Below are 25,325 nucleotides of genomic sequence, written 5' to 3'. Positions count from 1 at the left end.
CCTAGAACCTCAGAACCAACCATTCATCAGTCTTGCTCAAGCAGATGCTGCCTTACTTAACTCATCAAAACAATACAAACTATTTCCAGTGCCCCCAGTTGCCCCTAAAATCTTAAAGGTAAGACCTATTGCTGATGACATAATCTGTTTCAAATATAAGACTTGGAGGGAATGAGCTTCAGCTATTCTAGAAGCCTCTTCCCCGAGGACTAGCTCCTGTTGTATCTGAATGTGATATACAAGCTGCAAAGAGAAAACATCAATCAATAGTCCTACCCCACTGTAAAGCCCAGAATCATAACAATGCCTGGTCCAGCAAGATATCTCTAATAGTGCGATAGTAGAACTTATATTGGGGTAACCAACAACTGTCTACTTAGACATAAAGGCCCACTCATTAGGATGTAATCCTGCCTGTTACTGTGAACTCAGCCAACTGCCCATGGCTGGAGAGGTCATGGGCCCTAGAAGAGAACTTACAACTGCCATTCTCCTAAATCCAAATAATTCCTAGAAGTATTCTAAATACTTATCCTTAATACACATATATAAGTGTAGCTCTCAGTCCCCATCAAAGAAGCTTTTTCTACAAGTAGATAGTGACTATTTTCAGAGATCTACAATTGGCCAAAATACAGAGAGAACAAGGGGCCTTGCAGTACCCAATCCCAACTGATACCTACAATGCAATGCCTATACCCAAGGCTCAAAGAACATCTTTGAAGAAAGCTTGAAATACTGTAAGAGCCAGAGGACCAGAATGTCTGCTGTTAGTATCTTCTAGACATGACAGGGTAGCTGCCCCCAATGAAATCTCTACAATTTGATCACTTAAACAAGACCTGCTTAATAAGACCATCAGTTGTCATGTCAGTGAGGGGGGGAATTTCATAAAGCCCACCCACTGATGAAGATATAAAGGCAAACAATGACTGCCAAGAAAAGAAGAATTCACTTTTTCCAGGGATGGATTCCCTAGATAGGCTATGCAATCAAAAGTGGTCAACCCTAAACACATGCACACATAAGCAACACTAAATGGACTGAGCAGGCTGAGTGGTGTGTGTGTGTGTGTGTGTGTGTGTGTGTGTGTGTGTGTGTGTGTGTGTGACAATCAGAACTGGAGGAGAGGAGGTCATGAATTTGAAAAGGAGTCAAGGGAGTGGGAAGAGTTGGAGGGGCAAAGGGTATGTGTGAAATGATGTAAATACAGTACTCATGCATGAAAAAATCCTATAGAATTTTTAAAAACTTAATAAAAATAGGATGAGGACCAAGAACAGGGTTAAAGTAAGAGCAGCATCCCAACTCACAGCATGCATCCACTCTTAAGCAGGAGCTGCCACTCACCACAAACCCTTTACCTCCAGTTGGTTTGTGCACCAGCACTGCACATGGTGAGTGCTAAGACGGTGTTCCAAGAGGGGAGAGGCTAGAAGGTTTTGTAAATGGTGCTGGAGTTTGGATCTTAACTTTGCCCCAAAGGTCCGTGTTTTAAAGGATCTCCAGGCTGTGTACTATTGTCAGGTGGCAGAACCTTTAGGAAATCAGGCATAGCAGGATGAAGTTAGGTCACTGGGGGAATATCTCAGAATGGGATACTGGGACCCTGGTCCTCTTTTCACACACCATTGCTTCTTACCACTGTGTATGGTGTGTCCACCATGATGCTCTACTTCATCACAGGCCCAAAGTTAACAAAGCCAACTGATAACAGACTGAAGTTTCTGAAACGGTTAGCCAAAATAAATCTTTCTTTTTTCACTCTGTAAATGGTTTTTAGCTTTTTCTTTTTTGAAAGATTTATGTACTTATATATTTTATGTATATGAGTGCTCTGTCTTTGTGTACATCTGCACACCAGAAGGGGGCACTGGATCCCATTATAGATGGTTGTGAGTCACCATGTGGGTGCTAGGAATTGAACTCAGGACCTCTGAAAGAGCAACCAGTGCTCTTAACCACTGAGATATCTCTCCAGCCCCATTTTTTTCTTATAAACTGATTATCTCAGATATTTTGTTATAGTAGCAGAAAATTGACCAACACAAATAGCTTTCAGAGTTAGTCAAGGACAACAATCACCTTCTTACAGTTTCTCATGGGTGTGACTAGGCTATAATATTTTTATTTCTCCCATAAAAACTGAGAATACCAGGAAGGTCTAGAAATAGAATGAAAAAAAAAAAAAAAACAAAAACAAAAACTTACCTCTGGGGAAAGAACCTAATTATATAGAAAGAAATGTGACATTTGAGATTCACTAACTCTTTTGGGCCCCATGGGACAGTGCTTCTCCAGGAATGTGATAGCTCCTGGTCATGTTGATCTACAACAGTAAGCTGCTAACAACCCACACATATCATATGTGAACAAACAATCAGAGGCAGTCAACTAGAAGAGGGAAATTTAGCAGCACAACTATCATTTTGCTTATAGAAAAAATAAAGGGGAAAAAATAAAACCGAATCTCAAAACACAGATGGAGCCAAAATATGCTGGTCCAGGTTTGAAGGATGTGGGTTATTTGGGGAGTCAGGCAGTGAGCATGCCCCCAAAATAAACTTCTATCACTTCCCTCTTCCACAGCCCATCTTCCCCCCAAACACCCACTTCATGTTTTGTTGATGATGAGTGTTTTCTCACACACTTTTTTCCTTGTACAATTCTTTGTCATTGGCTTTAACTTGAGGGATTTTCATTTTTATTTTCTTTCAAGAACAGAAAAGAAAGCACAGGAATGGATGCCTCAGAACCTCGCTGTCTCCGTTGGACAAAGAACAGTGGAAGAATTATGGGAGGAAGGCTCTTGGGAATGAATGCATTTCTGTCTACTATGCCACAAAAATCTTGGGGCATCAGGTTGGCATGGTCTAACATGTCTAGACCTCTCCACAGTGTCCTTGAAGACCCCAATGAAACCAAGTCACAGGAGAATGGGAAAATTAAGTTGCCATAATTTTCTTGGTGGAGCACTCAGTTCAGTCCAGGCAATGACAGGACAATCACTCGTCCTTCAGGCCATTAATGAAATGACTATCCTAACAATGGCTAACAATCACTATTCACACATGACGCAACAGGCCCATGGGTGCCAGCATCCTCCTTGTGACAACCTCATGTAGAAGGAAGTGGGTCCCCAGTGTGGATGGTCAGAGCTCACATAATCCAAATGAGTTTCTTTATTGAAAAGCCTACCAAGTCATGAATAGGAGATTAGACAGATCTTGGCAGGGTGACTGTACAGGAACCCAATACATATTTCCCACTAAATAAATAAGCATCATACGTGAGAAATTTCATTTTTGAGACCACACTGGCCTTGAACTCATGATCCTCCTGCCTCTAGAGTAAGTAGGATGAAAAGCCTGTACCATATACCTAGCTTAATATCATGTGCTTGGAAACACAAACTGCCCATGGGTCTCTTAGTGGAATGGAACCGAGCCACGTGGTTTGAAGCACGTTACACTATACCATGCCTCGAGAAAGTAAAAGGTAGCTTTAATGTTACAGGAACATCTGCAGAGAAACTTGTAAACCTTGGCTAATGTTCAGTGCTGAATTTTAAAGAGGAATGAGGGAAGACATGATCAGTCCCTTTTGGTGGTAACTGGTTTTGAGACTTTGCTCAGTGAGACACCGTATTCAGTTTAAATGAGAAATAAAAAGGATGTTAACTCAAGACAACAGTGGTCCCATCTTGATGGCATTTGGAGATACTCTCTCTGATAGCTACCTGGATTTTTTTTTTTTTTTTTTTGGTTTTTCGAGACAGGGTTTCTCTGTGTAGCTTTAGTGCCTGTCCTGGATCTCGCTCTGGCCTCAAACTCAGAGATCCACCTGGCTCTGCCTCCCTAGTGCTGGGATTAAAGGCATGTGCCACCACCGCCACCTGACTACCTGGATCTTCTATGGTAAACATAATCCTTGCCCTATGTGCAGGAGTCAGGAGTGGGTACTCTGTTTAGCACCTACTAGGTCAGAGACTTGGTGACAATGCTGTCCGCATCTGGCGGTGACAACAGAAGGGAAACTCCACACCATGAACAGCCCCTGCTAGCACACACGAGTGAACTTTTCAACAGCATATTTACACTCAACTCTCAAAGTGATCGTGCCCTTCCTAAAACTTTCCCCTGATGTAGGGATCCCTCTTGTACTATCATTCCCTGAAGGGAGATCTTGTTAACAGGGAGAAAGGCCACCAGGCTGAGGTGGAAAGACCGGGCTGATTCTCTGGCTGCACAATCACTAAAGCTCTCTGACCTTAGATGGGTCATTTACCTGTTGGGACGATGGTGATAATGTTAATGCCCAGCTGAGAACAGACAACAATCCTCGTATTGATTACTGGACAATGTGTAAATAAGAAGCATAGCAGAAAAATGAGCTAGAGTCGATACTTAGAGCTCAGCTCAAACACGAGAGGAGAATCACAGAATGTTAATGCTAATAAAGTAAAATAACATTTACATTAATTTGAAAATGATACCAAAATCACATGTTACATACACATGAGGTTAAAAATACTAAATACAAGCCAGATACTTTCAAAATAGAAGGGTGGTTGCTTATTAAGGTCAAAGACCTGGGCAATTGAATATAAAGGATAAATAAAAATATTTTATTACTTGTAGTAGAAAAGATTAAACACAGAGAACAAACTATAAATCTGAAGCCTGAAGCTTTCTGAGTACCTCTCAGTATAAAACTACAGAGAGAAATTCCATACCTAACTTCTGATGGTTCAATGCACATGACTTTGCTTCATGGACAAAATTTTTTTAAATATCATATATCATATGAAATCATCTTCAGGCATTTTCAAAACCTGAATATGAACATGAATGAACTTTAGATGTGGGTCCCAACCCTAAGATACCTCATTTAGTGTATGCAAATATTGCAAAAATAAGCTAAGGTCAGAAGCTCTTCCAGACCCAAGGCTATATTAAATGTCCAAGTTCATTAATTCTGAGAGTAGATACTGGAAGTTTGGTTATTTCAGTAGGGTTTTGTTGTTGCTGTTTGGTTTCAATTAAAAAAAGAAAAAACTGCCACATGGAAATTTCACAGATTCATCCATGCAATTCTTCATTCAGCAAAGGTTTCTTTCCACATGACAGGTAAAAAAAATCTATATCCTAAGGATGTGATAGTGAGCAAAGCAGCCCTGGTCCAGGGCTTATCATCTGCTGTGAAATGGTCAGAACTTGGAGAAATAATGCATCCTTACAAGACTTTCCCTGGCATGGCTTAGTGAGGGGTGAGGTGTTGGGAAGCAGCACTTAGGCATGGCTGGGCTGTAGTTCTAGCACCGCCCAGCTCTCCCTAGGTGTTCTGGAATGTCTGACTCATAAGCATGGTACCAGAATTAAGAAGATTCTGTAGGCAGGACACTTAGCCCAGGCTTGGCTTCAAGGGGGCACTTAAGAGGTGCCTGTTCCCTCGTCTCTTCCTTGGACAGAACCCGTGGGCTTGAATACTACTGTAGGAGTGCTAAGTGTGCATTTGAAACAACTGCATCTAAGAACTGATCATAGAGTCAATCAGTTTCCATCTCTTCACATGTTCAAACACACCAGTAAACTGACTTTTAAGAGCTGAGAAGAGGATGAACATTTGAACGTCTGAGCAAGAAAGCGACCCGGAAGGATAGTGTTGAGGACCAAAGGTGAACAGGGAGGCAATGGTGTTAAGAGATGGAGGATCTCCAAATCATGCCACAATAAGACGTGGCTGAAAGACCAAAGAAAGGGAAACCTGTAAATGGAAGAAATGAAGATAGCTACCTTCAAAGAGATACAAGTGAAAAGGGCTTAAGATGTATTGTACAAACTCAGAATGACATAAAAGCAACTAACTTTGGCTCTTCAAAAGGATGACAATATTAAAAACCCCAGGCAGCTAGCAATAAAAGGCCTTTGCAAGGAGGTAAAGAGTGAACTTCCTGTCACTACAGGTACCCAAGGACGTGAAGGTACAGCACCTCAGAATGATGCTATAAAGGTAAGTCCGGCATTACCTAGGCCACAGGAATTTTTAAGTCTGTGTGAGTGTTAACAGCTTAGGACTCTAACTCTCTTGTGTGGAGAGGTGATCAAATGGCCACAAAGGTGCGCCACTCCTAACACCCCCCCCCCCCCCGCTAGCGGGCTTATTAACCCCTTAATGACAGCTTCTGCCTTTGCCGATTTCCCTCCTCATTTCTCCCAAGAAGCCATTTCTGGACTGAACATAAAGTGATGTCAGGGAGAAAGAGGGTATAAAGGTCCCCACAAGGATTCATACGGGAAAGAACTGAACAACTGGGAGGGACACCTGAGCCCCTACTATGCATCCTGCAGCTGGCTACATCCTAAGACCCCTGTTTTGGTTATGGAGGTCATGACCAGAAATCAAGTTATCAGGGCTGTACATATGACTTAGTGGTTAAGAACACATACTATTCCTACAAAGGACCTGAGTTCAGTTTCCAGCATCCACATCGGTTCTCTCACAGCCACTGTAACCACAGCTCCAGAAGCTCCGAGACCCTCTTCTGGCCTCCATAAGCATGCACAAGCCCCCACCAACACATACATATAATTTAAAAAATGAAAGCAAATTTGGCCAATGGAGGCCAGAGGCCAGAGTATGGTAAGTGAAGAACTGTGGGTCATAGCTGCCATGATCATGGTGATCCTGTCTGTAAAAAGAAAGACAGCAACTGTTAACAGACAAACACCAAAAAGACAATCAATTGAATAACCAGTACAGTGAAAACCTTATGTCTGCCTCTAAGATGCAAACAGTATCAGAATTCTGGAGATTGAGAATCATAGGAAAGAAAGATGTTCCTTCTGTCCTTTCTTCCCTGACCATGACTTCTGGGGGAAACAAGAAGTGAACAGTCACTACAGCCGAAGGAGAGTGATGGGCAGTGGAGATCCTTTCTTGGCCATGGAGGTTCCTCAGCAGTGGTAGAGTGGATGTATGACTGCATCACACACTGTGGCTACAGAACAAACCAACCCAAGTTGGCAGCACCAAAGAACCACAGTTCTGTTTTGTTTTTCTCCTCCTGGTTCTGGAAGCACCTGGGCTCTGGTGCACAACTCCTCCTCAGAGTCTCTTCTGAAGTTGCTATCAGACAGGGGCTGTGGCCGGGTCATCCAGGAAGGGACTATACTCACATGTTTAGTTGTTGAGCCAGCTGGGACTGGACTGCTGACTGGAGAGCCTGCATGTGGCTTTCCCTGACACCTTGGCTTTCACCCAGTGTGGTGGCCAGATTCCAAGATCAACTCATCCCAAGGGAGAGAGCCGGATGGAGGCTGCACTGCCTGTAATAACTCAGATATAGAAGGTACACAGCTTCTGCTATATCTTACCTATCAGACACAAGTCACAAAGACCTGCTACATTCACAGAGATAGCAGCAGGCAAGCGTTAGCACTGGTGAGCCTGACTAAAAGTTCCATGAAGTACAATCCCTCCCTAGAAATCACACTCTAGTTCCTCTGAGGGATCCACACACCACCTTCTAGCCTGGGGACTCCCTCCTCTGTGCCAAGCTTGGGGCTGAAGAGCATTGCTAACATAGATGTACTCCACCTTTGAGAATCTTTAGAAATAGAAAACCACAGAAGAGCTGAACAACAGGAATACAGGGTTCCTCACTTTAAACATACCGACTCTCTTTGAAAAATGATTTAGTATGAAATACAAATTCCATTTCACACAAGGCAGAGCCTGGTGAGAGATTAAAGTGTTGCCTGAAGATATGCATCCATTTGCTTTGAACTCTGGAGCCAGAAAAGCAGTGTGTGTCCCTAAAATCTCACACCCGCCATGGGCCACGGAGTGGGCAGGATGCTTCCAGTAGTACCATCCCTAACATCTACTCAGTCCTCATGGAGTTTTCTATTCGAGTTTATGTAAGTCCCAGGCTCAGGTCCCAACAACACTTCTAGACATGACTTGCTTACTTTCCTGGATTGCAAAATACAAGGATTTGTTCTGTTGACATCTAATCCTCTGCTTCCTGGCAGAAGAATTTGGGGAAGAATTCTCTTATAGCTTCCGTTTTTGCAACAGTGACAAGTTGGCAGCTTCCTCCTGGGTCCCCAGATGTCTGACACAGGGGAGAGTGGTAACAGATAGAATGAAGAAGGTGGGGATGGCTTCTGATTTTCACGAAAGTGCCCCCCCCTTACAGACCTGAACCTACTGCTGATTGTGAGCCTCTATCAGTGTCTGTGCAAACACATGTGAGGCTGGAAAATCTAGAGGGCCAAGTCTGAGCACTTGCCCTTAGGGAGACAAACACAAATGGGCACATTCAGAGGAAGGGGGTGGAAGATGACAGAATCTCTGGGGTTAGGATGTACTTCCCAGGATATTAAGACACGTGGGGAGAGAGAAGAAGCAACCTAGCCAATGGTTGCCAGTGGCCTACTTGCCCTTCTCTACCCTTAGCTCTTGGGAACACACTGGCCCAACTTCCAACCACCAGAACCCACGCACGGCATGACTTCCCTCAAGGCACGACTAATGAATGAATGCTGGCCTCTCTCCCTTCTTGGTGGAAGAACTCCACAGTATGTCTTCTCTGCTGTACCTGTGGATTATCTTTTATAAGGACTGTAATCCCATTTCCGATTTCTAATTCCTTGGGGGCTAGGACTTCAGTATGTGAATTTAGGAGAGACATAAGCGTTCATATGATACCCCACTTCCTCCATTCTGAGTACTGACATGGATGCCTGTCTTCTGAATGTCACCTCAGTCAGACCTCTCCAAAAGAGGTGACCTGTGTTCCATGGACACAGAAGTTACTGACCTTCTCAGTTTCTCCATTGCCTGTTCCATTTTAACCTCAAGTCCCAGGCTGCCTTATTAAACTGAATTATTTAAAGCTGCATTAGAAGTAGCCGCACAGCTGCCCCTCTCCCTTGGCCAGTAGATTGTATCCCTTGATCCTGGTTTCAGGCAGGACACTGGCCCCGTTACAGAATTATTTTATGTTTCCAGCTAGAAAAGGATAGTTTCTTTAAGATGCCAAGACCAAATGTCTTACTGCCTGTTGGCTCAGCTTAGCAGTTCCTGGGGAATGCAGTCTCATAATAATTATCATTAGAAGTCTACAACTGTTGTGCAAAAATGCTACAATTTTACATGTTATTTATATGAAAATTTCTATCCCCAATCTCCCCTTTCAGTTTTAAGAATATTGTCTTCAAATTTGTTTTCTCGATCATTTTATTGTGAACATTTGCAAACAGCCAGGAAAACTGGAAGAATTTTAGAGTGACCACCTACAGACCACAGAGCCGGCACTGAAGGGCTGCAATTTGTATTTTACTTTATCGTTTTTTTCTTTCCATGTAGCCAGGCCGGCCTCCATTCATTAATCTGTCATATTTTAGTGTTTCAAAGCAATTTACAGAAATCAATGTATCCCCTCATGTAATCCCTGCACTCGGGAGGCTAAGATTGGAGAATCAGGACTTCAAGGCCAGCTTGGGCTACATATTGAGACCAGATGTCAGACACACTAAAGCTATACTCTACCCCCCAATGCATAGGCTAATAAATATATCATTAACTAAATAAAGTTTATTATTGCCCTTCTTTGGGGGCTACATTTACCCACAGACCCAAGTCCACAAGTCTACCATTAGTGAGCTGGTCACAACTATACACCTGTACATCCAACTACTGTGAGCACCATGATCCCAGAAAAGTTCTCTTGTGCAGTTTCTTAGAATACTCCATCCCATCTTGCTTTCCCACAACCACACATCTTATTTCTATCACCACAGAATAATAGTTCATGCTTGTTCTAGAACTCTGTGTAGAAGCATGTTCTTTGATATAAGCCTTCTTAGCACCTGTGCTAAGAAGATCCATATTGAGATCCATCCATATTTTGGAGCATAGATACATTCTTGGCTATATGTACATACACATAAACATATATCAACAAATGTAGATAACACATATACAATGATGAACTCTCTGGGTAAATGTTAGTGAATTGGCTGGGTTTCTCTCTGGGAAAAGCCTTGTAAATTTTGGTCGTTTTTTTTTTTCTCAGATACTTACACTTTTGTGGTATCTGAAAACTTCATCAGGGAAAGAAATTTATCAAAGACCAGTTTCCCATAATCTCCCCTCTCATGTCTCTCCAAAGTGGAACCGTGGGCTGGACTGGGAAAGGGGTGGGGCATGGGAGACATCTATGTGGTTCTTAAGGACTTATTGCCACTCCAGTCTCTCTGAGTGTAATGAAAGAAATTCAGCTATCGTAAGAAGGAGGGGGAAGCTAAGGGATTGGAGGGAGTGATTGGATCCACTGTGTAAACAGCCATGTGATTCTGTTATGGAAGCTGCTGGGAGCCAGGAGGCCTAGGCAGCATCCTGCTAGAGTTGGGCAGATTCCTTATTACAGTCAACAGTCATAGCATCAGAGAGAAGAAAGAATTCTACACTTGCCTCCACTGAGACCTAGATGCTAAGAGAGGTAAGAAACCCAGGCCCTCCTTGCACTAAGGTGAGAATTGTGTGTATTAGGGTCTTTGAATGTAGTAAGAGCCATGATTCCCAACAAATTCTGTCCCTGAAAAACTCCCTAAGGTGTCATTTATTTATTTTCCTATTTTTCAGTCCCTTACAGTGTGATTTTTTTAGTAGATAACTTGTGATTTGCAAATGACTTATATAAAGATAACACATAAACACTGCTGTATCCACCCAGTGCCTCGGCTTACTTTAGGCTCCCTTAGAAACAGATGCCAAGACAAGGATCTGAGTGTGTTTATTTAGGAGGCTATCCCAGGAAACACAAGGAGGGAATGACCAGGCAATATGGGAAGGAAGGTACCCAAAGCATCGTGCTTCTTCAGCTGTTACCATGGGTGGGGCTTCATCATCAGAAAGATAACTAAGGAGATAGCTCAGTGGTTAAGAGCAATTGTTTACCATACAGAGGTCAACGCTGAGGACCCACGTGGTGGTCACAACCACTCATAACTCCTTTCAGGATATCCAACCCCTTCTTTTGACCTCAACAGGCACCAGACATATACTTGATGCCCAGATAGACATTCTGACAAAATACTCATACACATCAAAATGAAATAAATAAATCTTAAAAGAGTGTTTGAAAAAAGAACTCAGCCCTTAACACCAGAGGACATTAGAGTGAGCAGGTGGCATCTGTAAAAAAACGAGAGTGCCCTTACCATACACCAAATCCGTGGGTACCTCTTCTTTTTACTTTCTGGATTCCAGAAATGTGAGCAACAAATTCCTTTTCCTTAGACCCAAGCAGTCTACAGTATTTGTTACAGCAGCCAAATGAGCTAAGACAACAGGAAGCAGAGTCCTGCACAGAAAAAGCCCAACATCATTTGCACCTGTCCACAGCCTTTCAACGCTTCTTCATCCCATAAGATTCATTCCACACACACAACTTAGCCGACTCCATCCAAAGCTCCAAATCCCTGTCAACAGTGGTCACTCTCTGGACTTGCCCAGAGCAAATTGATGGCTTATTTTTATACCAATAGGGTGTTCTTGTGCCCTGCACAAATACTTGGGCAGTTAAAGCTATTTCTATTTTATTCCTGGATTTTTATATTACTATCTGTCAAATTTGCTTCTCATCTCCCCCAAGTCAGAGAAAAGAATCAATAGCATGAATAGTAATCACAGTTCCTTATGTGTCACTCACTGAGTCCTGGTTTGTGAGATCACTTAGAATCTTCACAGCATGTGCCCAGGAAATGGGCATCTATTCAACGCTGAGCATGTGCTGGGTGTAAAGTACTTGGTGCTCTTTATAAACTCACTCCTGTGAATCGTCTCTGCTGCACAGAGGAGAAATCAGAGTCCCTGAGATGTTAAATAGCTGGTTTGTATGATTGTCAAAGTCAGGCTTCCTACTCAGGTTTATAGGATTCATGCCTGTATCCCTAGTGGTACCAAGGAGTTATAAAATGTGAGCATCCTGCTGGCATGTTGGTGCACACCTTTAACCCCAGCACTCAGAAAGCAGAGGCAGGTCGATCTCTATGAATTCAAGGCCAGCCTGGTCTACAGAGTGAGTACCAGGACAGCCAGGGCTGTTGCACAAAGAAATGCTGTCTCAAAACAAAAACAAAACAAAACAAAAATTGAGCATCCCTTATCATCAGGTTTCCTCATGACTCCAAGACAAATGATTAACAAAACCACTGACAAATCCAGCCTACTCTTTGGCTCCCAAACCCATCTCTTCCAGCACGGTCTGCTGTACTAAGTGGTCTGTAGCCTGTCATATTTCCTCGATTCCTTGTCTCTAATCCCAGAGGTGTGTGGTATCTTGAAGTCTCACTGCTGGCCCAGGACTAGGAGCCCAAAGGATGAGCTTTGGGTCTTGATATAGACAGATAAGACACTAGATTAGCATAAAAATAATTTTTGTTCTGTGTTTCTGAAAGGGGATGTTCATATTTAATTCATGGATTTTATTTTTCTATCATAGAAATGAATGGGATCATATCAGAAGCTCACAAGAGCCATACAACAAACTAGACACATCCATATTTAATGGATTCTCTGAAGTGCAATGTGAGCACGATTCTCAACTTAGCTAGGGCCTTGTCCCTAAGTAGACTGTAATGAAGGCCATCAGCCTATTGGCCACAGGAATCCCACTGAGGGAAGTCTCTGTATCTGAATTCACGTGGTACATAACTCAGCTCTGCCCTCTTCGTATCCCTCAGGCAGGCAGCCTAGACTGATTTGGGGATTCTGGAGAAAATGCAGAGAGCCTCTGGGAAGAAGCTGGGTCTCATCTTCTCCCAGGCTCAGAGCATCACATTCCAGGTCAAAGTGTGGTAGGAGAGCTGCTTACACCCTAAGGTGCTGTGGATGATTGTTTGATAAACAAAACACTGATTGGCCAGTAGCCAGGCAGGAAGTATAGGTGGGACTAACAGAGAGAAAAAAGGAAAGGACAGGAAGGCAGACAGGGGAGACACCAGCTGCCATCCAGGGAGCATCATGTAGAGGCAACAGGTAAAGCCACAGAACACGTGGCAACATATAGATTAACAAAAATGGGCTTAGTATAAGAGTAAGAGCTAGACAATGGTAGGCCTGAGCTAATGGCCGAGCATTTTTAAATAATATAAGAGTGAGTGTGTTTATTTTATAAGTGGGCTCTGGGACTGGCGGGGCTTGGTGGAAGCTGGAAAGAAAGTCTCTAGCTACACTAAGGCCCTGCCCTGAGTCCCTTACCTAAGCCACCCCAGCTTCTGAGCCTAAGGAAAGTCATAAACTTCAGTCTCCTCAAGTGACTTCCACTTGAGCTAGACTAAGGGACCTCATACCTGAGTGCACCCAACAAGCCCCAGAAAACTTGTGAAAACCCAGATGTCCGAGTCTTCTTCCAGGAAGTTCTGACCTAACAGATCTCAAATCTGGCCAAGAAATGACCACTTCAGGCAATCCCTGAGGCCTATACTACTCATGATTTTGAGGCACCAGAGAACATGTAGATGAGAGCAAATTGGTGCTCTTTGTCAATCCCAATTGCAGGTATGACTTAAAAGTACACCTCAACAAAGCTAGGAGTGTCAGACTATCATTGTGGCTAGTCTGTCCTCATTCTAGCACCTTCTAGTGGTGGATTCCAGAGAGGTTCCTTCACACACTAAAACTCAGCTTGGCTTTATCTGAACAATGAGGTAATTTGTGCAAAAAGATGAATTCTGAGTGAAAGATTCAAATGAGTACCCCAGTAACACTGGATATATTACTGCTACAGAAATGACAGAGGAGAGAGAAGTAAGATCCACAGGGCTAGACACACGAACTAGCATTTGATCCTTAGCCAGCAGTGACACATGACCATCACTGTTGTAGGCAACACAGGTCCAGCCAAGAGGTACAATGGGGCCAGGAAGTGGTCTTCCCTTGGTTGGGTCCAAAAGTAGGTGCTGCCAACCACTCCATTCCTGTTCTTGTGGACTCTTTGCGTAGGTGAGAGATGCTGCCCATTCTGGAGTTGCTTGAGAGGCAAGCTTTAGTGAAGCTGTTCATGTATGACATGGGCTTGTATGCCTGGATTCAACCTGCATTGAGGCTTCACTCTTAGACCCAAGAGAAAAACAAATGCAGGGACTAATGAGTATCGAAAAGCAGATGCTACGAATTTTGAGGCAGTCCAGAACAGTGATTCTGAAGGGTTTCTAGGCAGTAGAAAATTGTTCTTAAAGTAAAATTTTAAACATATTCCCAAGAACAGAGAAATGTTGAAGACAGGGAGTTTTGTATCATGTGTTGACTAGAGGGGACAGAAAAGGAAAAATATGTAGCTCAAATCCTTCTAATACTGAGGATTACATTATATATATTTAATGTGGCACAGGGATGGTCAGGGTCGGGTACAGAGAGGAAGTTTAAAAAGTCATTCTTGATTTAATCTCCTTTCCGGGCCACATGAGGTCTTGGTATCAGGGTCTAGCACATGGAACAGTAATAAGTATTTCTATGAAGGGCCAGAGAATAATTTCAGCTCTGCATACTCTATTGTCTGCAACTACTCAATTAAGCCTTAATAGACAAGAGTAGTCATTGACCACACATAAATGGGTATGTATTTGACTGTTTTCTAATAAAACTTTATTCATAAAATATAGTTAACAGTGCTGTTTTATCCAAGGGCTCTAGTTTGTTGAGACTGACTTTAAGGAAAGGGATTTGGAGGAGACTAGAAGTAGTAATCCCTCAAATTCTACTCACAGTTGTGACTCTGGATTTGTAATTATTTACTTATCAACTGGGCATTATAGGATAGCCATTCTTAAGCTGGAGGTCTGAGCTGGATGGATTTGTTCCAAGGGCCAAACTGTTCCAGTAAGCTAATGAACATGAAATACTCTGAAAAGCCAAATGTGCTTTACAAATAACCCCCCAAAGCCTTACATCAAAGGACAGTTTATCATCCTTTGTCTGCCTTTCAGAAGAATTCCAGACACCACTTACCAGATTATGTTAGAGAATAGTTTTTTTTTTTTTTTTTTTTAAGAAAGGTCTCAATAAAATGTCTTGAAGGTCTTAAAGGGATGTCAAAGTTAAAAGAAATGCAGTATAGCTGGCCCTTTCCTGGCAGAACCCAAGTCTTTTAAACTTGTGATGTCTATGAAGTAGAAAGTCCCCTACTACCTTACATCATATTTGTCTACAAACTGGCCTCTTTGGCCTTCTGAAGTCAGAAGTCCATTAAGTAATTCCTCTATCTGCTGTCTCCTCACTGCTAGACTGCGAGAATGGTGCCTTGTTGCTGAACTAGCCTGAATACTGTAGTTATCCTTCGAATAAGCTGAGTATCTGGCCATGTTCTAATGTGTCTGCAGAACCAAATAGGGACTGCAAATGGTTCCTGTCAGCCTGCCCTTTTTTCCATGTCTGTAAAGAAGATAAAGGCAGATGAAACTCATGACATGCACACAATGACCACTGAGGACCCAACAATTCTACAAGGTTCACGCCATTAGTAATTGTACAACCTGTAAAGAAGACACTTTAATCTTCCCCTTACGGAAGGGGGCAATGGAGCTCAGAGAATTTAGAAACCTCATAGAACATCAAAGAGGCTGAAAACGATGGACTGGGATTTAGGATTTCCTCCAGAACTCAGATTCTTTCCATACTATTAATGACCTCATCTATAGAAAAATAATCATTGTTTTCTTCCAGTGAAAAACTGTGATTTGCAACTTGGGGAATTTCTACCTCAGTGATAATCTTCCCAGGGTAAAAAGAGAATCAGCACTATCACCTTGATCAGGTGAAGCCAGGGGCTGAAGCCAAGCTTGAAAGATTTGAATTATGATTTTTCCACAGTGGCATACATTGCCTTTTATCCTAGTTATCGGTACTATTGCTATCATGAAACAATATGACCAAGTTCCCTCTCTCAAGGGAATATAGTTGAGAGTGATAGGGTAGGACACCCAATGTCCTTTGGTCTCTATAGTGTGCCTGTGAGTATGGGCAACCCTCCCTACAAGCACACACACTCATACAACATGCATATACACCAGAGAGCAGAAAAAAAATGAAACTGCAAAGAGAAGTTAGTGGAAGGTGTGTGACCTTGAGTAATAATGTTGTGGTGAAATGGTGTTTCCCCCAACATATTGTGCACCCTAATAAACTTATCTGGGGTCAGAGAACAGAACAGCCAGTAGACAGACATAGAGGCCAGAAAATGGTGGAACACACACCTTTAATTCTAGCCTTCTGGAGACTGAGATCCATCCGGATCTCTGTGAGTTCAAAGTCAAACTGGATACAGCCAGGCATAGTGACACATGCCTTTAATCCCAGGAAGTGATGGCAGGAAGCAGAAAGGTATATGAGGCGTGAGGACCAGGAACTAAACCTTTTTAAGCTTTTAGGCTTTTAGCAGCAGTTAAGCTGAGATCCATTTGGAGAGGACACAGAGGCTTCCAGTTTGAGGAAACAGGATCAGCTGAGGAATTGGCAAGCTGAGATGGCTTGTTCTGTTTCTCTGGTCTTTCAGCGTTCACCCCTAATACCTGGCTCTGGTTATTTCATTTTATAAGACCATTTAGCAATTCATGCTACATAATGTATGGCTTTTAAGTCTTTAAACATCATTTTTTCCTGGATTCAAAACCAGCAATGATGACACTGAGGTCATTGCAACTGGATATTTCTAACGTTTTCATGTATTTGATAGAAATATAGTCAACATATTTTTTTTTTTTACCTGTTCAACCTTTCTTTTGCAAGGTAGTCACTAGAAAAATCTAAGTTTGCCCTTGAGTCTGATTTCTGTTCCCATTGTTCTCTTCTAGATAATGTGCAGCTCAGGCTGTCTATGCACTTCTCTGCATACTGAGTGTCTACAGTGCAGGAGGCCCACCTTGCTTCTGCTCGGTTCCATCACCTTGGGTAGGTTGTTTATCCGATCTGCATCTTGATCTTTCATGTAAAAGCTTAGAAGTTGAGCCTTCTCATGCTTTGTAGATTGGTCACATCCAGCCCTACATTAAACTAGTCAGCTCTGGTGTTACTCTTCAAATCCCTAAACAGTGGAATCTTGGCATGCTGTTCACAGCCATAACCTTGTATGGATTTTGCCCACTTACATCTAAGTTCTTGCTTTTCTCCCACCATACTTTCTCCTTGAACCTACTTCATCCAGTTTCCTTCACAATTACCTCCAGCTTCCCTCCGCTGTTCTGATCACCACTTACCTCCTAATTACGTGGTTTCTGATCATTCCATAAACAATTGATCTGATAGACCCTCTTGATACATTGCCTTAGGACAACCTCACCTTGGTTTTGCAACACAGGTCCAGGTATCTTTCTTACCTCTACAGACATTAGACCCAACTAAGCTAAGGGATGGAGTGAGCCATGAGCTGAACCTCTCCATCCAAAGGGCCTCACTCCAAAGTCTATCACTTCAGCTATTTTCCTCCTTCCAAAGTTTATTTCAGAGAGGTGCCCTAAGAAGAAACTCATTTCCTTAAATATCGAAGAACTGAAAACAGGGGGATGATAGAGGTTTTGGGAGACAAACTGCAAAGTGTATGAATAAAATTCTGCCAAGTGTACACAGAATTATTATAAAGAATGCATTTCTGCTGCAGTTGTCCACCACCCTCAATATTACATTAAGTTAACTTAATTTTCTGTGGATCAGATTTATTCAAAGTGAAATTTCTCTTAATAGGTCATCTGAATAAACAATTTCAAGTGTTATTTGCCAAAAAAACAATATGTTTCCAGGCTTCAGATGAAATCGGCAGTGTCAGGCTAAGAAAACAGCCTCAAAAATTCACAGAGAGCTGGAACAATTGCACAAAAAAATTGGAGCCTGGAGGTCAATCTTTTCACTCAGTTCTGGAGGGAAAAAAATGATAGGCTTCTACTAAACCAGGGGAGATGAAATATGCCATTCTTGTAAAAATAAAGAGTGCCTAAAATAATATATTATTTTTTTCCTTTGCTTTTTCCAAGACAGGGTTTCTCTGTGTAGCTTTGGGGCCTGTCCTGGATCTCACTCTGTAGACCAAGCTGGCCTCAAACTCACAAAGATCCGCCTGGCTCTGCCTCCCGAGTGCTGGGATTAAAGGGGTGTGCCACTGCCGTCCGAAAAATAATATATTCTTAAAGTGGTATGTATCATATAGAGAGTAAGACACTCCAATACTGCCAGACCAGTCATATAAAACACTATTATTTCATCAGAGGCCCTGCACCTTGCTTCTCATGGCCTACAAAAGGGGTGTTCTAGGCTGTTGCCCCTCAGGGAGAAGGAAAGAGAAGCAGAGAGAGAAGAGGAGGAGAGGGAGAGGTGAGGAAGTGGGGGAGGGAAAGGGAGAAGAAGTTTGAAATGATGTGGAATTATGTAAATGCAAGGAAGTTCCTAGCAGGAGGCTAACTTGGAGTAGAAGTTTTGTCAGTCTCTATTCTGGAAATTTCTCTGAATTAGTGGGTTTGTGTGATGGAAGGGATGAAAGCTGGAGTTCTACTTCATAGTTGAAGAAATGGAGCTCTGAGAAGCAAACCAGTTCCATGACAATGGAGGAAATAAACACCCTAATTCTACAGCTAGAGCCCAAATCTATAGGCTTCCCCTAACAGCATCTAAAAGTAGAGTTTCCAAGGACACGGTCTTGGAACTGAAAACTGTGACAACGTAAGTGGCAAACAGACTGTGCTTCAGGACACATGTCACACTAACTCCTGCCTGTGACCTTGACACCATGGCTCACATGGCTACAGCTCAACTGGCACCCAGCACGCTCATGTTCCTGTGCAAATAATCACCCTGTCCAAGCACAGAGGAACCCCAGTCCATCGTCTCTGTCAATGCACGGCCACTGTCGGCATCACAAATAAGAAAGGAAAGAGTCCAGAAACCGCAGGCTCCCTTCCTCGCCCCTACATTTAGACTTCTAAGAGCAGACACCACTGTATTCAGCCAGCACAATGATATCCATTGTGTTCAGAGCCTCTTAAAGGAAACCAGACAAGGATTGGTGAATGGACCCGCCACAGCTCACGCCAGCTAAGTGCTCCCACTCGAGTCAGAGGTAGAGATAACACAGCAGCTCCCTACCCTTAACCACAGTTTCATTTACTTTGGTTTCCTGCAGTTCACTGCGCTCCAAAAATATTAAATGGAAAATTCCAGACGTGAGCAATTTGTAACTTTTATTGTAGTATATTGATATGATTGCTCTATTTTATTAGTAGTCATTACTATTCATCTCTATTAAATTAAAGGTTATTGTAGGTATGCATATATTTATATATATATATAATATATATACATATATATATATATATATGTACATATATGCCCTCAGCACTCTCTGTGGTTTCAGATATCCACTAGGGGTCTTCAGAATGCCCCCATGGAATGGGAGCTGATGATACTATTAAAATTATAACATTAAATCACAGCCCTACCTGTGATTCGGCTTTTAATTTTTGTCTCATAAAACACCTGTTCCTCTTAGGAAGGCCCTGAGCCAGCTGTGTCATGTTTTGGTCATGCTCAGCATGTTTTGAGCACATCACTATTAGTCATAGAGGTCAGCAGAGATGATGGTGCTCATTATCAGCACAGGATCCTCAGCACTTGTCTGACAGATAATGCTACTTGGTTCTCACAGTCCAGCTGACTGGATGCTCAGCTCTGGACTATTAGAGAGTGTGGGTTGTTGATAGACCTCGACTGACTACCTTTTATGGAGAAGTAGCTATGGAATTGTGGCTCTAGGAACCTTGCATCATGACTCACCTGAAAGGGAGAGACAGACACCTTCCAGCAAACATGGGGGGCTTACAAGTCAACTCTTACAAAACTACTATCATACAAGCAGTCCTAAACTGTACATATTCTATGACTTCAGTACCGATATTCACTCGTATAAGATCAGAATAATTGCTATAATTTCTGAGGAGCTGGTGGACTAAGATAACCTGGTTACATTGCCCACAGCCCATAGGTTCCAAGCTAGAATTCAAACCTAGATGTGACTCCAAGATCTAGGTTGGAAGGTTGGAAATGGAGATCACAGAGACACACATCTACTCTTAGTTCTTGAAATGTCTGCAAGTGAGCTAGTAAGACAGAAATTGTATCCAGAGACCACTGGAAGTTTTAGATCAGCCGGTCCAGTAATCCCTCTCATGCTAATAAACATGTTCTGGGACCTGTCCTGCCCAGTTACAGCAGCTGCCAGTCACATGGCTAACACAACTGAACATCTAGAACATCTGCATGTTTTATTTTATGTTATTTGGCTCATTTGATTTAATTTTAATGAATTTTATATATATGGGTGTTTAGTTTACGTGTATGTCTGTGTACCATAGATATGCCTAGTGCATATAAATGTCATTAAGAATGTACTGAATTCCCAGCACTGGGGTTACAGACATGTGAGTGCAAGGAATCAAAACTCTGGGCCTCTGAAAGAGCAGTCAGTACTCTTTATCACAGAGCCATCTCTCTAGCCCTATTTATTTGATTTAAATTGTCACTGAATATTATCATCCAGGGTGTAGAGACATTTCATAACATCAGTATTTGGGAAAGAAAGGGGTCCTCACAGTTTGTGGGGTGGGGGATTTGAAGAATGCAGGCTCCAACATGCTAGAATGTGACAGGGTTCTCTGCTTCAGGCATGAAAATCTTCCCTGTAGTTTAGTCCAGAGCCAAGGTCCCAAAGTGAATCCTAGTCCCTGTAGTCTACAGATGAGTAACGTAAGAGTATCAATTCTGGCATCATATTCCTTTGTAACCATTATTTGTAATGTTTTATGAGCATATATTAATTGTTCCTAATAGTGGGCTAATATTTCCATACATGCACATCGGAGTCCTTCCTGTATAGCACACCTGAGCTCTCTTTCATTGCCTCCTATCTTCTTCATAAAACCTTTTATCTCTTCTCTGGACACTCTTTTAACAACTCTGTAGATGCTAAGTTTGTGGATTTTGTTTTTAATCAACCAGACATTTTTGCTGCTACCTATGAAGTCGAGTCATTTCTTCCCTGGGAATGGCTTTCAATGTACCTGAAGTTTCTACCCCTATCTCTGTGGAGAAGACATTTCTAATAGAGTGAGTAATGTCATTCACAGCAAGATTGCCTATCTTCTCCCCACAAACAAAGCCACACTGGCAGGAAATAGAATCCTTCCATCTCCACCAACCCTGCATATAGACAAACTCAATGAAAGGTTGTCATCACCACGTCACATTTCTCTCCACTCTTTCCACAGAAATAAAAATGAGATTTCTACTACTGTGATTCCTCTCGTCCTATATCCCACTTACCATTTGCCTGCTACTTGAAGAAATACATTGAAAACTGACTACCAGACAAGATCATCAACAGAGTCTTCGGAGTAGAGCCTGTACTTTCCCTCTCCTGTCTATTCAGGCCAGTCCTTGACATGTCTGTGCTTTTCAGGTCATATGTGACTATCCACTCAGCAAGAGCACACAAGCCCTTCATGGCCATTTTCATTTATAATTAAGGTAGCTTCCACATGCTTCACTGATCTTTGAAAATGTTCCTTGTGAGCATGGTTACAGCTCACAGTAACCATGAGTCCTCCAACCTGAGAACCATAGGTTATATAGTATTTTGGGGTAGACATACAAGTAGCTGGTCTTCATTCTTTCCATACACATTTGAAAAATGATTATTAAGATTCTTGGCATAGTAGGGAAAGATCTTTCTACTCATCTTTCCAAAAACAAGTAGACACATGACTTCTTGAAACACTTTCCATATCAAAAGATCTAAGTCCTTTGGGAGCACAATGGCAACTGTCTGTCTCCATCTTCAGTCACATGATCTTCACGTTATTAAGCTCTGAGGCCTTTGAGAGAATCAAACATGAATTTCTGTAACATATGCCCTCAACATCTTTAAAATCTCTCCAGATTAGAATTTAAAGAAGAGACATCACCCAGCTCATCCTCAGCCATGACCATGGAAAATGGCAGCCATTGCCAGGAAAAGGTCACCACTATTACCTGGCTCAGTGCAGTTCTTGCTGCTCCGGAGTCCTGCATCTTCAGAAGTCAGCGTATCATTCACCTGCATCAGCTTCCTCCCCACCATCCATTTTCTATCTTCTCCGATGAGATCCATGAGGTCAAGTTCTAGAGAGCAAAAAAAGAGAATCACCATGCATCACTAACAACTAAATATAATGTCAATCTTGACCCATGCTGGCCTGTATCTTAATCAGCTACTGTTTTCCTCTGCACTGCATAGATGCCTTTAAGACATCTTGAATCTAACTGTTTGAGGGCTTCCTCTGACTGCTGAGTCCTACTAGGCCCAACAATAGCAGTCTCCTATCTAATGACAGGAAGGAACTCATATGTAAATACTTCATTGCTTGAGGAGAATGACAGTGAGGTATGTATTCTATACTGGATTCCAGAGTTTCCCACAGTGTGAATAAACTAATGTTGTCTACAAGACAAATCTCTTGATAAAGTATATTTGATGGCTATCGCCTCTGTTTTTCAATCCCCTACACCCAATGATGCTAAGAAATGTTTAACAATCAATAATAGTGAGGGAAGCAGTCTAGACTTATAGTCAATGGATGATTTCCATGGCACCAATACTCTCACAAGAGCTAAAATCAAGCTACAAATATAACACCATTAACACCAATCTGGGAAGAATGAACTCTACTGAGTCAGTGTGAGCTGCATTAGCCTACCAATGTATACACCTCCACCATATTTGCTTAAATCATCTCTCACATAACCAACTGCAGTTGAATGTATGCTCAAATATACTTCTTGGGGATTACCCAAGCTAAGGCACCATTTCACCAACCCCAAAGCAGTAGCCTATAAGGGACCCAGCATAAGAGTCCATAAAACAAGAGATGAAGGAAAAAGAAGGCTACAGAAGGCATGTTAGAGGGTGAGCATAACAATGCCTAGTCTCTGGGTGGGATGACTATGGAGATGAAAGTGTCAATACAAAGAACAAAGAGGAAAGGGCACATGAGGGAAGAGGCTCTCCATCCGGCTTAGGGGATGCTGAGTCTGAAGTTTCTACAGATAAGATTATCAGGAGGAAATCATATAGCTTCTTGGTAATGATACCTCAGGCAAGAGAGCAAATACAAAAGAGATCCCAGGGAAGGCCTTGGGATATAGACCAGATGGGGTCTCTGTAGGTTTCATGACTGGAGGGAGACACCATGCATACATACATTAGTGATGAGTAATGAGAAGAAACAGAAAAAGAAAATCTTTGAGAACCTAACGTTTCTCCAGGGAGCAGGTAGTTAAAAGAATTCAACAAAAGATAAGGAGAGGAAGGGAAAGAAGGGAGCAAGTAGAATGAAAAGTAGGAAGAATGAATCCATGGAAGAAAGATTAACAGTCTTCAACACCATGGAAAATTCAAGCGAGACAAACAGAGAAATGATAGCTTGAGCTTGCCATGAGGGGGTTACTGGAGGTCGTGCAGAGGTTATTGGAGATGGAGGTCAGACATGGTAGTTCATTCTAGTGGCCTGGCATGAAGGAAAGAAATTATGGGAGATCACCTCCAAAATGGAAAAATGGTTGCATTGGGTTTTTGTTAGGTTTTTTTTTTTTTTTTTAGAAAGAACTTAAAGTTGGGTGGGTATAGATGGGAGAGGATCTAGAAGGCCTTGGGGGAGGGCAAGAATATAATAAAATATATTTAATTTTTAAAATTATCTTCATAAAAATATAAAGAAAAATGGTTCTAAATACAAGACAAGGACCTAATTCTTGGGCCCAGTGGCTTGGGCCCAGTGGCTTTCACATAGACCACAGTGCACGCCTATACAATGTGATATTCTGAAATTGTCAATGTAGAGCTAAAAGCCACCATCTCCTAGTCTCTATTTTTACAGTGATTCTCAATTTTCCAAACCATTTTACCTTCATTATGGAGTTTGATTCTCACAACACTACACAGACGAGTATGAACATTCTCTCTCCAGCAACAAACTGCTACAATATCACAGGAGGTATTCAGTAAGCATGAGCTGAAATCACCATTCCCACCTTATACATGGATAAATTAGGGTCCTAGACCTTTCTGAAAAGTATAGTGCTCATGTACATCTCTCTTCAAAATCTACTGATTGTATCAGCAGCTCGTGAATTTAGGTTTTCTCTAAATATATCCCTAGTCCTGAATGTAAAATTGTCAAGATACCTAATTAGAACTTAGGTATTTAGCCAGAAAAGCACCCCTAGTCAGAGAAGGTGTGGGACAGTCCAGTAAACCATTGCTTCAACTCCAAAATATAAAAATCCTCTATGGTAGCTACATGTATTCACTTGGCCAAAATTACCAGAACAACACTTAAGAAAGGGTTCAAAGTTCAATCAAGTTATCTGGATAGCTTATTTAACCTGGGTCCTATGACTAAAACTGATGTCAAGCAGAAAAAAAATCCTCCAAGAACTATGAACAAAGAATAAAGCCTTAAACTCCAATAAGCAGTCTTCAAGCATAAATGTACCATATTAAAACTATCAAGTGTGGGGAGAGGCATTCACTTTGTCCCAGGCTAGGGGTCAGGAGTGACTCCTAAGGAAGGCTTGAGCACCACTGGCTGACAGATGTGATCCCAAGAAGAACGTGCCAGGGAATAGAGAAGTAGGACAGGAGAGACATGTGTCAAGTCAGCTGCCAAAATACGTGAAGAGCACTGGGCCCCTTGGAAAGTGCTACAAGCCAGAGAGAAAGCATCTCAGATCCACAAGATGGGAGGGAACATGGGTACTGGTCTACCCATTCCTCTGCCATAGGCTTGAGGTTATTCCCACAAACATGAATTCTCCTTTTTCTTTTATTTATTTTTAAAGTTGTGTGTGTACTTGTGTATGTGGGGGGGGTATACATGTGTGTGTACGTGTGTGTGGGGGGGGTGTGCTTGAGTGCAAGTGCCCATGGAGGCCAAAGCTGGGATTCTAGCTTGTTGTGCTCCACTAGATGTGGGAGCTGAGAATTGAACTCAGGTCCTCTGCAGGAGCAGTACATGCTCTTCATTGCTGGGCCATTTCTTTATCACCCTCTCCAGATTCTCTAACCTCTGACATGAAGCTCCAAAGTAAGCTCTGGTGCACAGCAAAGGCCTTAGACAATGAGATGCAGGTTCTGGAAGCTGTACAGTGCCAGTGAGCAAGAAAGAGTCAGAACAACAGATATGGGCAGAGTATCATGGTATCTGTCGGTTCACATGGTATCTAAAGAAACAGTCATG

The 25,325-nt window shown here is 42.3% G+C and overlaps 1 protein-coding gene across 1 annotated transcript in view; it reads right to left on the bottom strand.

Moving 5' to 3' along the window:
• Positions 1-25,325, bottom strand: part of Slc24a3 (solute carrier family 24 member 3) — a 489,152-nt gene that overhangs the window by 397,507 nt on the left and 66,320 nt on the right. Inside the window, exon 2 of the mRNA XM_037205267.1 lies at positions 22,081-22,209. Coding sequence (XP_037061162.1) covers positions 22,081-22,209 — 129 coding nt within the window. The remainder of the gene's footprint in view (positions 1-22,080; positions 22,210-25,325) is intronic.

The sequence above is a fragment of the Peromyscus leucopus genome, chromosome 4 (assembly GCF_004664715.2).
Source record: "Peromyscus leucopus breed LL Stock chromosome 4, UCI_PerLeu_2.1, whole genome shotgun sequence".
Taxonomy (NCBI): Eukaryota; Metazoa; Chordata; class Mammalia; order Rodentia; family Cricetidae; genus Peromyscus; species Peromyscus leucopus.
The sequence above is the reverse complement of the archived record's forward strand: the minus strand, read 5'-3'. Positions and strand labels throughout refer to the sequence as shown.